Raw genomic sequence first — 16,396 nt, 5'->3', positions numbered from 1 at the left:
CGCGGAGGGGCTCCGGCGGGGGGGCAGCCCATGCGCGCCTGGGATGCCCCCCCGCCGGCTTCCCCCGAGGCTTTCAAAGCCGCGGAGGGGCTCCGGCGGGGGGGGCAGCCCATGCGCGCCTGGGATGCCCCCCCGCCGGCTTCCCCCGAGGCTTTCAAAGCCGCAGAGGGGCTCCGGCGGGGGGGGGGAGCCCAGGCGCTCCTGGCGGCTTTGCTCCCGGTGCCTCTGGTCTGCTGGGGACCATCTCCAGCAGACCAGGGACACCGGGAGCAAAGGAGGCGGAGGGGCGCTGGGGTATAAGATGAAACCCTATCTTTTAATTAAAAAGATAGGGGGTCGTCTTATACGCCCAGTCGCCCTATACGCCGGAAAATACGGTAGCTTAAATCTGGGTAACTGTTTAATAATTTTGGAAATAAAACAAAAATGCAATAGAAATGTTTTTCTATTTTAAACTGTACTTATTTCGATTTAAAATTTGACTATACATGGCAGTAGGCGTATGTTCCCACCAAAGTATACCCATCACAAATTGGATTTATGTCCACATATAATTCCTCTTTATGACAAATTAGTTCATCACAATAAACCTCAAATATAAGAAAGATGATTGAACAGAGATATAAAGTCCAACTTGTTTTTATTTCAAGTCATAGAGCTACATTTTGCCTTCCTCAACAAAATACCCATGGCACTGGATCAAATTAATTAATCAGATGAGAAAAGGTCTCATTCTGATAGACCCCTTTGCTTTTCTTACACTAATATTTCTCAATCAGTAGCTTAAGATCCCACCTCAGGGTAACAAAGGCAGTCCTGGGAGACATGGAGTGCTGAATATTTAATATTCTCCACACACCCTTACCATTTAAGGTCAAATATTTTCTGTCAAACTCTCAGAACACACACAAATAAATTATTTATTATTATCACTAGTACAATTTTTAACTCTTACTTTGATAGAAAATATAAATGCACCATGAACATTATATTACTTTGACTAAACAGCCTGAAACCTTAGAGCCACTGATTCAGATTAAGAAAAATTGGGTAGTTAATGTACCCCACTCCTCCTAGTCTGACAACCCCATTGTATCTCATGGTCATATATTGTAAGGCCCTGTCCAACTTAAACAGATAACATGTGGTTTGCCAACATATTTGCTAACGTACATTTATTACCATGTTTAAAACACCACTTAGCACTTAGGGATGGCAGAGACTATGGTGTTTATAACTGTGGTAGCTGGGTGTGGTCAATGCTAAGGTCAACAAGTAAAAGGATGCAAATAATCATCCCTCCCTCCAGTGGACTTGTTAAGACGGGTTTAACTAAGAGTAAGAGCAGATCAGAGGATATACTACAGAGTAATATATTAACTTTAAATTGGGAATTTTGCTGTTGATATAAATTGATATCCACTGAGAAACTAGGCATATTCAGATTGTACAGACTTATTCTTATATATAAGTGCATCCAGCCTTTTAAATAAATAGTTATAAAGCAGTCAGGAATGTTTAGCTAGTTACAGTAAAGGATATGGCTCTGAGAGAAGCTTGTTAAACATTTTACAACACAACAAGTATTTGTTTTGTTCTGTTTTTTGTCAGAAAACACTAATTCATCAAAACAAGATTTTACAAAAATATGCAAGTTTAATTTACACCATTTTTGGGTCCAGGATGAAATTTCTGGTCAAAACCAACAGAGGGAGAGGGAGAGAAGGAGAGAGAGACTCATCCTAGAGTAGTGAGATAGTTAGGGTACTCATTGGGAGAAGCAAGTTCAAATCTCTACTCTGTCTGTTTCACTCATATTCCAGGGGAGTATCAGGATATTCTGGGGTGGATCTGTCTTGTTGGACCTGCTCCATGACATACACATTATTAAATACTCAGTGGGCCAGTGTAGCCAGACAGGAACCCCCTGTAATATTCATCTTACTTGCCTGGACCATACAGGGCACACACAGAGCAGTAAAATCAGCATAGTCTTGGAAGACTTGACAGGAGGCCCAGATATGCTAGCTCACAGTGACCCTGGACAACTGTAAGCAGAGATATGAGGGTGATCGAGCTAATTGCTGACCAAGAGGCTTCCAAGGAGTGCCCTTGACTGAAATTCATATTGATATGATTACACACACTCATCCGGGGGGAGGAATCTCCCACCCAGTAAAGAATGTCCAGTACTCACAATTTAGTTATCTCTCTTGCAAGTGTAAATTAAGTTGAAACTCCCTTGTAAGAACTGGCGTCACAAAGACGGACCAACACAATTTGGCATCTTAGATAAGAAAGAGGATATGGGCCCCATGGGTATAAAAATGAGTCCAGCAGCACACTTACTCTGAGCGTCAATCTACCATCTATCTGCTGGTTGGGTTAGGTGATTGGCCTCCCTAGGTTCCATGGGGACACCCACCTCGTATTCATCTTTCCTAGGAATTGAGGGACCGGCCCTGGCCTGATACACTGGAGTCGAGAGGCACAGAAGGGGGGTAAAAATTGTACCTGGGTGTGTCCTTTGTCTTAAGTGTACACATAAACTTAGAGCTCTTTAAAGATTAAGCTTTTACTTGGTCCCATTATTTCTATTTTCTATATTTATTTTCTTTGTAACCATTTTTAAGACCTGTATTTGTCAATAATTAAGAAATAGAGCAATAGCCGTTGTAACCATAGGATTTATAAGCTTCTTTAATAAACCTGTAACTAATTAAGCTTTAACCTGACTCCTTCAGTTGCTGTAACAGAACCAAGCACAGTTTAAAAGAACTCTTTAGCCGGTCATAGGGGCAGACGCAGGCAGAGGTGGTCGTTTGGATCGTGTTGCCTCCAGAGCACAGATCCATAGGGGCATCCGTCAGCCTTCCATGGACTGCCCGCTGTGAAGGAACCCCCCGGTCCTAGCAGCTAAACACACGGGCGTATTAAGCTCTCCCTGAAAACTTTGGGGCATCTGTCAGCCTGTTGGCTACCCGCTGCGAAGGGACCCTGGTCCTAGCAGCCAAAGACACGGACGTAAAACTTTTGGGGCACTCGTCGGCCTTCCCTAGGCCGCCCGCTGCGAAGGAACCTTGAGTTCTAGCAGTTGAAGACTCTGGTGTATAACACACACCACGCACTGCCCTGACCATTGGCTGACAGTCAGTGAAAGAAACGTGACTCTACAGCCCTACAGCTGGTGCTCTCAACCTTGTGGCATCTGGTTAGACAGAGTAATTTGAACCTGCATCTCCGGTAGCCCATGTGAGTAGCTAACCACCTGATTATTCTGGAGTGGCTCTGTCTCTCCCTCTTTCTTATTTTTCATTAAAATTTTCAAAGGACTCAGTTTAATTCCAATGTGGAAGAGGAAAGGGGTTTTTTTACATCTCAGAACTGTTTGTGCTACAGGCATACTGTTTCTTACTCACCTCTGGAATCATAAAAGCAAGGACTTTGAAGAACTGCAAGGATCATATAGCCTTACCTTGTGCCAAAATGCAGGATTTGTTATAACTAAACCATCCAAGACAAATGGCTCTTCTGAAAAACTCCAGTGAAGGAGATTACTTGACTTCCACAAACAGTAAGGAAGTTTTTCCTGAGATTTAATCTAAATCTGCTATGCTGCAGTTTGAACCCACTGCCTCTTGTTCTGTCCTCTGTGGCAAGAGAAACCAATTTTTCTCCATCTTTTTATGGCAATCTTTCAAGTATTTGAAGACCACTGCCATGTCCCCTCTGTATGACCTCTATTTCAATCTTCCACCTTTGATCATATGTCTTACTTTCCATCCCTTTGATCAACTTTATCACTTTTGGATCCTTTCCAGTTTCTCTTCACTCTTTCTATATAGCAGTGACCAAAACTGGACACAGTGCTCCAGCTGAGGCCTAACCAGCATTGAGAACAGTGGTATTATCGCTTCCTGTGACTTGCATGCTATGTTAAATCAAAGCAAAACTACATTTGCTTTTTTTTGTTTTGTTTTGTTTTGCAATAGCATCATATTGTTGATTCAAGTTCCATATATTATTTCCCATGATCATCCAGATCTAGAGACAAACTCTGTATTTCACAAAGTAGCATTTATGCAAACATATGCAGAGGATGTTGGAGCTCATTGATATAATGGACAATAGGCCAGATTTAGCTTTGATTTACAACACTGAAATTCTATTGGGAAAGTCAATGGAGTCAGAATTTGGCCCACTGTGAGCAAGAGGAGAATTAAAATGAAAGACTTTCTTTTTAAGTATTTTTAACAACAAAGCTTTTTAATTAATACTTTTTATTTCTAAAGTGATTAAAATGTAATTAGAGGGCCCTAGAGCTAGGAAGGATTTAATTATAAAGGTTCCTTGTTCAATTTTCATCTGGCAAGAGAACTGCTTAGCATTGTGATCCTTTACTACCCACCAGATGGATGATTCACAGCATACTGTAAAAGTTAATTGGAAGCTTCTCCAGGAATGTAATTACATATTGCAGTAAAGATTTTAATTCAAAGCAATATACACAAACACTTATTTACCTATATAGATTGATACATTTGCATACAGTGGTCAATCCAAGATAACAAACAGCTCAGAAATGAAAAATGTTACCCCTAAAAAGTGTTCTTAATGACCCCTCAAGATATTCTTAAATGACATTACACAAATGTTTGGTATGTTTGATACTGAAAGCAAAATTTGATTTAAAATTGACATGGATAACAAATTATCAAAAATATGGGGTGGTTATTTAATCATGTAGTTACTGTTTATACTATACTTTGTATCAGCACACAAAAACTTGCTGGCAGACGGCTCTGTAGAAGGTTACAAAGCCTTCCAGTCCTAAGTTGCATACAGATATTTCAGAATGATCATGACGACAATTCATTAATATCCATGTTCAGGCTATTGTCCCCTCTTTTAGAAGCCTCACAGAATAAGCTAAGCCACTAGGTAATGCAAAATGGGACACCATTTGAGATTATATTGTTTTAATAGCAAACATGGTTGGCTTTAGTGCTCAACCTCTCCCTACATCTGGCCCCTCTATTCTAACCATTCTTGAAGTCTCCCACAGCATACTGTTGCAGACTGATGAATTCCCTCCAGCCACAGTGAATCTATTAATTTAACATCCAGCTTGCCAGATCTATTAGCATAACACTGAACCTGTGAAATAGCCATTAAGTGGCAATGAAAACATTTAACAGGCATGCGCCAACCAAGAAAGACACAGGAGGCCCCAACCATTTTTATAAGTGCAGAAGAGGCTGGAAACCACCGACTTATGTCCTTGGTCGAGTTACAACATCCCTGACTTGTAACACTTTCCCTGGAACCAATCACATCGCAAGTCGAGGGCCTCCTATATACTGTTGGTCTGAATTTACTGACAAAAACAATTGTGCATTACTATGTCTACAGGAACTTCATTTACAATTTGCTTTAAATATTGCTTTAGTTTCCTGCTGAAGATTATAAAATCACACCTATAAAAAGTCTATAAAAATTGATTTTTGATGCATAATCTGAATATTCAGCTTTCACCTTAAATGCTTGGATCTTGAGACATATAGTTTTTAAAATAAATTCTTCAAAGACCACCCTTATCTAAAACACACATTTTATATAAAGTGGGTATTCACAGATTTGCAAGGTTCTAGATACAAAATTTGTATCTGCATCCGTATCTGCAAAAGTAAACCCACAGATATAAAGTAGATATCCATGGATTTGTAGGGCTCTGTAAATTGGTATCTTTTGCATGTCTAGTCTACATAATCTGGAATGCAGTGGAAAGCATGCTTCATTCTCAAATTTTAGAAGAGTGGGTTTTTTTCTAATGTCGTTTGCTACATTTGGATTCAGGGATTTGGCTGGAAGAGATGAGCGGAGGAAGAGGGAAGAGAAGTGTGAGACAATGGAAGGGGGCGGGACCTGAGCAGAGGAGGGAATGAGTATTAGGGGAAGACAGACTGGGGAGCCTTAACCAGCAGCTTCACCCACTGTCCACGATAAGAAAGTGTTTAAATATAAAATGGGAAAGTGGCATATATATTCTTGCTGTTTAATACTATACAATATTATATATCTTTATAATAAATTAATATCAAACAGCAGCAATATATCTACTGTATACTTGAGAGAGTTTGTCTGACTGTCTGTTTGTCCAAAGATGACTCCTAAATGGCAAGAGCCAGGACCACCACATTTGGCATGCAGCTTCCTCTTATCATAATTTAAAGCAAAAGTGAATGGAGAGAAGAAAACAACAATGGTAAATGTGCAAATGGCAGAGGTGCTTAACAATTTCTATGTGTTGGTTTTCATCAAGGTTGGCAGCAATTGGACACCACCAACATAGTGAATGCCAGTGAAAATGGGGTAGGTTCAGAAGTTAAAATAGGAAAAGAACAAGTTAAATATTATTTAGAAAACTTAGATATCTTCACGTCACCATGCCCTATTGAAATGCATCTTAGATTATTCAAGGAGCTGATTGGGGAGATATCTGAGTCATCATCTTTGAAAAGTCATGGAAGACAGGGGAGATTCAGGAAGACTGAAAAAGGGCAATTATAGTAGCCATCTATTAAAAGGGAAATAAGAACAATACAGGAAACTACAGTCAGACCAGTCAGTTTAACTTCTGTTCCAGGAAAGATAATGTAACAAATTATTAAGGGATCCATCAGAAAGCATTTGGAAGATGATAAGGTGATAGGTAACAGCCAGCATGGATTTGTCGAGAACAAATAATGTCAAACCAGCCTGATAGCTTTCTTTGAGAAGATAACAACCCTTGTGAATAAGAGGGAAGCGGTGGACACAGTAAACATAGATTTTAGTAAAGCATTTGATATAGTCTCACTTGACCTTCTTATCAATAAACTAGGGAAACAAAACGTAGATGGGCTACCATATGTAGGTGCATAACTGGTTAGATAACCATTCTCAGAGAGAATGATTCACAGTAATACTGGAAAGGCAGAATAAATGGAGTTCAGCAGGGATCAGTTTGGGGACCAATTCTGTTCAATATCTTCATCTATGATTTAAATAATGGCATAGAGAGTATGCTTATAAAGGTTGCAAATGATACCAAGCTGGGATGGGTTGCAAGTGCTTTGGAGGACAGGATCATAATTCAAAATGGTCTGAGGTAAATAGGAGGAAGTTCAACAAGGAGAAATGCAAAGTACTGTACTTAGGGAAGAACAACCAGCTTCACATGTGCAGCAGAAAAGGATGTAGGGTAATAGTGGACTATAAGCTAAATATGAATCAACAGTGTGATACTGTTGCAAAGAAAGCAAACATCATTCTGAGATGCACTGAAAGAAATATTGTGAGCAAGACATGAGAAGTAATTCTTCCCCTCTACTCTGTGCTGATTAGACGTCAACTGGAGTATTGTTTCCAGTTTTGGGCACCACATTTCAGGAAAGATGTAGAGAAACTGGAGAAAGTCCAGAGAACAGCAACAAAAATTATTGAAGGTCTAGATAACATGAGAGTTTGTTTACTTTAGAAAAAAGAAGACAGAGGGCACATTAGAAGTTTTCAGGTACCTAAAAGGGTGTTATAAGGAGGAAAGGGACAAATTATTCTTCATAACCTCTGATAAGACAAGAAGCAATGGGCTTAATCTGCAGCAAGGAAGATTTAGGATGGACATCAGGGTGGTTAAACTCTGAAATAAATTGTGTAGGGAGGTTGTGGAATCTCTATAACTGAATATATTTAACAGCAGGTTAGACAGACATCTGTCAGAGATGATCTAGATCAGGAATGGCCAACCCATTACAAATGAAAAGCCAAAATAGTGGTGGATGCAACGCAAATAGACGAGGGAAAAATGTTGTTGAGAAAAAAAAGGCCCGGATGCTGCCCTTTTAACAGCAGAGCAGGCATTGTCCTTTTAATGGTGGCCATTTTGAAGGATGCACTGCATGCTGCGGCTCTGTCTCTTTTATACAGCTGCCCCTTGAAGAGCCGCGCGTGCAGGATCCGCAATTTTTTCTTTGAAAAGCCACATGCAGCTCACCGATCTAGATGGTGGTTGGTCCTGACATGAAGGCGGGGGAACTGGACTTGATAACATCTCAAGGTCCTTTCTAGTTCTAGTATTCTATTATTCTAATTATTATATTCTATGAAGTAAGAGTTTGGTTATGCCAGGACAATGGGATGTGCCTGGGATACAATTATTTCTTATAAACACAGATGGACGTTTCTGGTAACAGGGACAGTTATACTGTATAATTATCACAGGACGGCAGCAAGGGGCCAGAGATGGGAACCAGGACATATATAACTTCATTGGGAAGCAGGGGGGGTAGGGGTGGAGAAAGAGGCAACTATTTACTGTATATTTCAGAGAGTTTTTTCTTTATGTATCTGTCTGTCTGTCCCCAAGCTCAGGGACATGTATCCCTCCCGCAGCTGTGCCGACTACAGCTGCAGCAGCCATGGACAGATGCTTCTTATCTGGGCTCAAGCTACTGTGGTGAGAGTGGGAGGGAGTTGTCCTTTCTCCCATGGCAGCCTGCATACTGAAGCCCATATCTCCAGCCCTATCTCAGAGCAATGATTTAAATGAAGAAAAACAAAAATTATCTGAGCCAAGCAACACTGAGTAAATCCCTTAGTTTATATATAAAATAAACAAGAGTCCAAAATTCAACTTCATTAGTTTCTTTGGAAATTGACAACCACAACAAATCCTGGGGATGGTGGAGGTGAATTTTAAATAAAGCACTCACCTGTTCAATATCTGGATCTCCGGTTTCTTCAAGGTATTTTTTGAAAGGGTTTGGTTGATAAGGCTCCTCTGCTTTCAGTAAGATTTTTGTTTTCACTGGCCCTGGACGAATAACACCAGGCTTTGTCTAGATACATAGCACGCACAGGGGAAAAGAGAACAGATATTTAAAAACATGAAGAGTAACAGATTATAGAACATTATATTTATTCTTGGACATTCTGATTCCAGTTGTATTGAAGCTACCATATTTCAGAAGATGACATTTAAAAATATGCAAGGACCAAAATCATTCATTTCCTTATTGACTGACCTGTTTTTATTTCAGAATATGGAGAAAGATGACACATGTTTTGATTCTGCAATCACAGGAAGCTCTTAATTAACATCTGTTTGTTATCAATTGAATAAAAGAAACTAGCCTGCCTGTCAAACTATTGTTCCTGTCACCTCTTGCTAGGTGCTCAACTGCATCCTAACAACTTCATCAAGGCATGGATTATGTATAACCATATCTGTTTGTAGGCAGCAAATTGCAGTGTGAACTTTTCAAAAAGACACCACAAAATGAAAAAAAAAAAAACAAGAAAGAAGGGTAATAGATGATGCAAGTATATTAACTAATGTCCTGCACCAACACATGGCAAGAGAGCACTTTTAGAAAATCCAGGCCAGGCAAACTCTGGCCAAATATCATGTGAGCTTTCCCAGTATACAGGAAAAAAACTTGAAACAGACTATGAACAGCAGCAGCAAACAACCATTTGCACAAATGTAATCAGGCTTTTCAGTACTAATATCTCAACTTTCTCATCCTTCAGCCCCTGATAAGCAATAAAGCAGAAAATGATGAGAGAGAGTAATTTTTTATTCTATGAAGTACAGCTGGATGTAAAACAGTAATTCCAGCGTGTAAAAAAAAAATCAAAATTTGTTCTGTATTTGTGGTTGAGAGAAAAAGGTTCACCCTTTCTATGCAGAGCACTCATCCTGGGTATAGGGGGACTTAAGTTATTGCTCTGCCTGATTCAGAGCAAGGGTTTAAACTTGAGGTGTCCATGTACTGGAGGAGTTACCTAACCTGTGGCCACCTATGGAGTCTGTTTTTGTCTTCCTTTTCCTCTGCTGCCTCAAGTGAAGCTGTTTGTGAGGTGCTGTGTGCACTAGCTGGGTTTCTGTTAGTCTGTGTTTGGTTTTTATTTTGTCCCTTGATTTCTCTTTCTTTTACAGGTGTCGTTGGTTCCCTCCCTTTTTCCCTTAGGAGTGAGGTTTTCTCTATGGGGTCCACTTCAGATGGGTTTAGTGGTTTGACCCACAAGCATGGGGTTGGGCGTGTGCCTGCTTCCTCCTGCACTGTGGGGGAGGTATCGCTGAGTCTGTGTAAGATTATTGGCTGTGCTCATTAAATCTGCCTCTTGAATGAGCAAATCCAGAGTTATTTTCCTGGTGTAAGAGCTGTTTGTGAATCATTTGATACAGGAGGGACTCTAGGTCCAGGATATTTTGTTCAAGTATTCTCCTTGTTTATTGCTGCTACTAAAGCAATTTTTCTAATATGCACTCTTCCTTCACAATGGGACACAAATGTCTAATTTCAGCCATTATTATGAAGCAATTTCTGCTGGTGGGATGATGTGGGTCATTTTATGACATTCCTACGCCAGGTAGATGTGGCATAAGATGTTCTAAATAACCCTGAATCTTGTTTTAAAGCACCACATGGATGGGGTGGATTGTATCATGTTAGCAACCTCTCAAAAGGTGAAATATTTCCTGGTCATTTCCAGGATTCCTGCCCACATATTGCTGACTTGGGGGTTCCTGAGAATGTGGGAACCCTAGAATAGTGGGGAGGAGGCTGGAAAATTAAGAGGCCAGAAGGTGAACCCCACTCTTCCTGTGCCATATGTGGTCTGCTGCTATCCAGAGAGCAGCCTCCCCTCCCCCAGTTCCCCAGAGGAACACTTGGTTGGGACCTCGTCACCTATGTACCATCGTGTTTTTCTGCTTTTTTTGTTAGTCTGGGTTGACCAAGATGTTCCATGTGCTTGTTCCTAGTGGACTGAGCTAGACGTCAGTGACAGCTCTTGCTGATCAGACCAGAATCCAGTCTGTAATTTGATGTTCCTGTTTAAATATTCATATTGTGTCTGTGTAACAAAGAATTCAATTTTCTTTTGTGTGTGAATGAGGAATGTGTGTTAAAAGATAAAACAAAAGGAAAAATTATGTAGCTCTTTAAAGACTAACAAGATGGTTTAATAGGTGATGAGCTTTCATGGGCCAGACCCACTTCCTCAGATCATATTCTGGAAGAGAATTGGCATGAAAAATCATGGAAGACAGGGGAGATACCAGAAGACTGGAAAAGGGCAAATATTGTGCCCATCTATAAAAAGGGGAATAAGAACAACCCAGGAAACCACAGACCGGTCAGTTTAACGTCTGTCCCAGGGAAGATAATGGAGCAGGTAATTAAGGAAATCATATACAAACACTTGGAAGGTAATAAAGTGATAGGGAATAGCCAGCATGGGTTTGTGAAGAACAAGTCATGCCAAACTAATCTGATAGCTTTCTTTGAGAGGATAACGAGCCTTGTGGATAAGGGAGAAGCGGTGGATGTCATAGACCTAGACTTTAGTAAGGCATTTGATACGGTCTCGCATGATATTCTTATTGATAAACTAGGCAAATATAACTTAGATAGAGCCACGATAAGGTGGGTGCATAATTTGCTGGATAACCGTAGTCAGAGAGTTGTTGTTAATGGTGCTAAATCCTGCTGAAAAGGGATAACAAGTGGAGTTCCGCAAGGGTCTGTTTTGGGACCCATACTGTTCAATATCTTCATCAATGATGTAGATATTGGGATAGAGAGTACGCTTATTAAGTTTGCAGATGATACCAAACTGGGTGGGGTTGCAACTTCTTTGGAGGATAGGGACATAATTCAAAATGACCTTAGCAAGTTAGAGAAATGGTCAGAGGTAAACAGGATGAGGTTTAATAAAGAGAAATGCAAAGTGCTCCATTTAGGAAGGAACAATCAGTTCCATACATACAAGATGGGAAGCAACTGTCTAGGAAGGAGCATGGCGGAAAGGGATCTAGGGGTCATAGTGGACCACAAGTTGAATATGAGTCAACAGTGTGATGCTGTTGCAAAAAAAGCAAATATGATTCTAGGTTGTATCAACAGGTGTGTTGTAAGCAAAACTCGTGAAGTCATTCTGCCGCTCTACTCTGCACTAGTTAGGCCTCAGCTGGAGTACTGTGTCCAGTTCTGGGCGCCACATTTCAAGAAAGATGTGGAGAAATTGGAAAGGGTACAGAGAAGAGCGACAAGAATGATTAAAGGTTTAGAGAACATGACCTAAGAAGCCAGGCTTCATGAACTGGGCTTGTTTAGTTTGGAAAAAAGAAGATTAAGGGGGGACATGATAGCGGTTTTCAAATATCTAAAAGGGTGTCACAAGGAGGAAGGAGAAAATTTGTTCCTCTTGGTTTCTGAGGACAGGACAAGGACTAATGGGCTTAAAGTGCAGCAAGGGAGGTTTAGATTGGACATTAGGAAAAAATTCCTAACTGTCAGGGTGGTCAAATATTGGAATAAATTGCCAAGGGAGGTGGTGGAATCTCCCTCTCTGGAGATATTTAAGAACAGGTTAGATAGATATCTGTCAGGGATGGTGTAGATGGAGCTTGGTCCTGCCTTGAGGGCGGGGGGCTGGACTCGATGACCTCTCGAGGTCCCTTCCAGTCCTATGATTCTATGACCATATATACCAAAGAAATACAATGAAAAAAGTGAACACATTATTAAACTGACAAATCAGATTTAGTACAGAAGATGGAGTGAGAGCGAGGGAGGGAGGGACGGAATAGCTATTTGAGTCAATGAATGGCTAATCAGGGGTGATAATTGGGAGGCTATCTTTGTAATGATTAAGGTAATTAGCATCTTTATTAAGGCCCATTTGTAAAGTGTCAAATTTAAGGATGAAAGAAAGTTCTGAAGTTTCCCTGTGTAATCTGGTATTAAAGTCTCTTTGAAGTAAGATGCATGTAGTAAGGTCGTTAAGACTATGTCCAGGTAGGTTCCCAAGCAACAAACCCCATTGCCAACTTTGTCCACATATTTATTCTGGAGACACCATCACTGCACCTAACCATGTCAGTTATATTATCAAGAACACATATTCCTGTTCATCCAGAAATATAATTTATGCCATCATGTACCAACAGTGTCCTTCTGCTATATATATTGGACAGACTTCTTAGACTCTTCGCCAAAGAATTAATGCCCACAAATCAGACGTCTTCACAAGGAAAAACCATTTGCTTTTCATTTCAGCCTATTGAACTTAACGACCTTACTACATGCATCTTACTACAAAGATTGACAACTCTAAAAGACTGACAGATTGCAGATTGACAACTCTAAACAATAAGGCAAGCACCTATCAATTGGGACAAGATAGTTGTGATATGAGAAGAATAACTTAAGGAAACAAGAACTCATCCAATGGCAATTGATTATAGCATGATGATGTGAAACTTACTGATCCCAGTGAAGGAAAACTGCTATAAAAAGGAGCTGTTTTGTCATAATTTTTGGGTGCTTCCTGCCAATACTGGAGCATCAGTCCAGACAGATAGAGCCCTGCTTCTATCCGTGATCAATTTGGTTGATCACCAGAGAGACACGGACCATGGACTGGTAAATATAACATTGATTAGTGAGACAGTGTGTGTGTATGTATTTCTCTATGTAACCATATGCTAGCTGCTTCACTATTGTATTCTTAATAAAGGAGGCACATTGCCTTTATTTCTATAAAAAGATCCTGAGTACTTCTTTTAAGCATAGCAGTATTGCTCAGAATTTGCAGAATATTTCAGGGATTATTGTTTTAGGAGGGTGTGGGGAATATTCCCTTCACTAGCTATGTCTCCTTCTATGCATGAGATCCATGTGCAACCAGATGGAAGTGTTGTCCTGGAAGGTTTTGGCGAATATACCTTTTGCAACGAAGCAGCAGCTCTTTGGTATGTGTGTCAAGGTAAGGCATTATGCCACCCTCTCAAATCCCTCTGATACAGCCTTGACGACATCCCTGTCCCCGAGTGATTGTATGTCCCTGACTTGGAGGACATTGTACAAATTTTCTGTTCCAAAGCACGCCGACAAAGCATCATAACAGCCAGTCATTTTGTATACCATATTACTCCTCTCATGTCTGCACGAGGGTTGGTGATGATGATGTTTTAGTGATCAGTATTCAATGATCATTTAAGGTGTGCTTACTTTATGTTATTTCTATCTTTGTTTTTATATTGTAATACAACATTTTGTAATATTTTAATGTAATTTTATGTGAATATTGGTGATTTAAGGAACAGACGGTGTCCTGAATACCTTAAAATCTAAATAAACAAGTCAGACAATGAGTGGGAGACCAGAGATCCATTTTCAGGTAGAGAACTGAGACACAGAGAGACTGACTGCTTTCCTGAGGTGTTTGTCACTTAATTATCAATTAAAGTCATTGCCTGAGTCCCTAGCACAGTGGTCCCCAACGCGGTGCCCGTGGGCACCATGGCTCCTACTGGGCCATTTCTGTGTACCCGCCGAGTGATCGGGGCTGGCCCTGCCCCCAGGCACGTGGTACATGGGCTGTGCCGGCCCCTGGGCATGCAGGTATGGGTGGCCCCACCTCTGGGTGCACGGCGCAAGGGCTGTTCCAGCTCCAGGTGCGTGGCGTATGGGCAGTGCCAGCCCTTGGGTGCGCGGCTCAGGCGTGGAGCCGGCCCCAGGCATGCAGCACAGGGGCGACCCTGCCCCTAGGTGCATGGTGCACGGGCTGCGCTGGCCCCGGGCGCATGGTGTATGGGTGTCCCCGCCCCTGGGCACACAGCACAGGAGCGGCACCGGCCCTAGGCATGCAGTTCATGGGCTGTTCTAGCCCCGGGCGCACGGTGTATGGGCGGCCCCACCCCTAGGCATCTGGCACAGGAGTGGCGCCAGCCCCGGGAGTGCGGTGCATGGGTGGCCCCGCCCCCGGGCATGTGCGCAGCCCTGCCACCCCCGGCAGCCCCAAAAGGTTGGGGACCACTGCCCTAGCACATTTGGAAGTCCAGATCCAAAAATAATTAAGGGAAGGGGGGGGAGACAGTGAGTAGATAAACTTCAGAGGGATAGCTGAGTTAGTCTGTAACAGGAAAAACTTAAAAACCAATTTGTTAACAATTAAAAAACAAAAGACGATTTGTTGTTTTTTAAGTTTTTTCTGTTACAGACTAACTCAGCTACCCCTCTGAAGTTCACCTACTCACTGTCTCTTTTTTTCTTCCATTTTTTTTCCTTTGCCTCTCTCCCTCTCCACCTTGCCTTATTGATTCTTGGCTCTGGACTTCCAATACTCCTGTAACCTGAAGAAGTGGGTTGTGCCCACGAAAAGCTCATGATACCATCTACATATTTTGTTAGTCTTTAACATGCTACTAGACTATTTATTGTTTTTTAAGTTTTTACATCTTAATATAATAGACTTTGAATATTCCATGTTTCCAAAGCATCACGTTTATCACAGATACAGCCCCTCGGAGCAGAGCTAAGTAAAGAGTTGATTTTTTGTTTTATTTAATGGCCAAACCAAAACAATAAAAAAATAAAATAGTTCACTTCAAACCAAAACTGATTTTAATCACACTTTCTTGCGAAAATAAAACAAACTGAAAAAATTTCGTTCAGGTTGAACACAATATATCAAATGGCATTTCAAAATAAAATGGCTACTTGGCCAACTAAGTGTCGACATACTATGTTAATTCAAAACACATTGTCAAAGCAACTCACTGATATTTTTTTCTAAAAGAACCCCTAATTTTTTTCTCCAGACAAAATTTTATACACAATTCAACCCAAACACATAGATAGTTTTGGTACTTCCTCCCCCGACCCCCTTTGTTTTTTGATTTGAGAATTTACTGCTTGAATGGAAAATTTCACTCAGCTCTACATGGGAGCAAGATGTAGGTGGGTGTCATGGCCCTCAATATCATATATCTTGGATAGCAATGTGTGCAAATGCAATAAAAAACCCCAATATGAAGTGGATTTACTCAAGGGGGTTACATAGTATATGCTTATGGACACTGTGCTATCGTAAGAACAAAAGAATGGCCAACCTGGTTCAAACCAATGGTCCATCTAACCCAGTATGTTGTCTTCCAGTAGTGGTTGGCATTAGGTGCTTCAGAGAGAATAAACAGAACAGAACAGGTACTGAGTGATCCATCGCTAGTCATCCAGTCCCAGCTTTTGGCAACTAAAGGCTTAAGGACATATGGAGATGGGGTTGCATCTCTGACCATCTGGGCTAACACCCTTGATGAATTTATTTTCCATGAACTGATGTTCTTTTTTTTAACCCAGTTATGCTTTTGACTGTCAGAACTTTTCCCTACATCCCTGCTGTACTCTTCCATGCCTCCTGCTTTGTAGTCAACTAACTGTTGACTTATATTGCAGTGTTGCCAACAACCTCTTTTCCCAGTAAATTCAAACATGTCCTCTAATTTCAGTCCCTGCAGAAAATATTGGCAATGAGCTTGACAGACTGACAGGATATTGTGTGA

General features: G+C 41.1%; 1 protein-coding gene across 18 annotated transcripts in view; it reads right to left on the bottom strand.

Moving 5' to 3' along the window:
- The window catches only part of MLIP (muscular LMNA interacting protein), a 158,591-nt gene that overhangs the window by 31,778 nt on the left and 110,417 nt on the right, over positions 1-16,396 (bottom strand). For 17 of the 18 annotated variants that reach the window (XR_012902553.2, XR_012902554.2, XM_075923617.2 and 14 more), the window contains one exon: positions 8,754-8,879. Coding sequence is in view for 16 of the 18 variants with exons in the window: in XM_075923617.2 (XP_075779732.2) it covers positions 8,754-8,879 (126 nt within the window). In the remaining 2 variants the exon portion in view is untranslated. Of the gene's footprint in view, positions 1-8,753; positions 8,880-15,946; positions 16,012-16,396 lie in introns of those variants that run through there. The other variant, XM_075923628.2, reaches the window with a different exon arrangement.

This window comes from Pelodiscus sinensis, chromosome 3 (assembly GCF_052426305.1).
Source record: "Pelodiscus sinensis isolate ZL-2025 chromosome 3, ASM5242630v1, whole genome shotgun sequence".
Classification (NCBI taxonomy): domain Eukaryota; kingdom Metazoa; phylum Chordata; order Testudines; family Trionychidae; genus Pelodiscus; species Pelodiscus sinensis.
The sequence above is the reverse complement of the archived record's forward strand: the minus strand, read 5'-3'. Positions and strand labels throughout refer to the sequence as shown.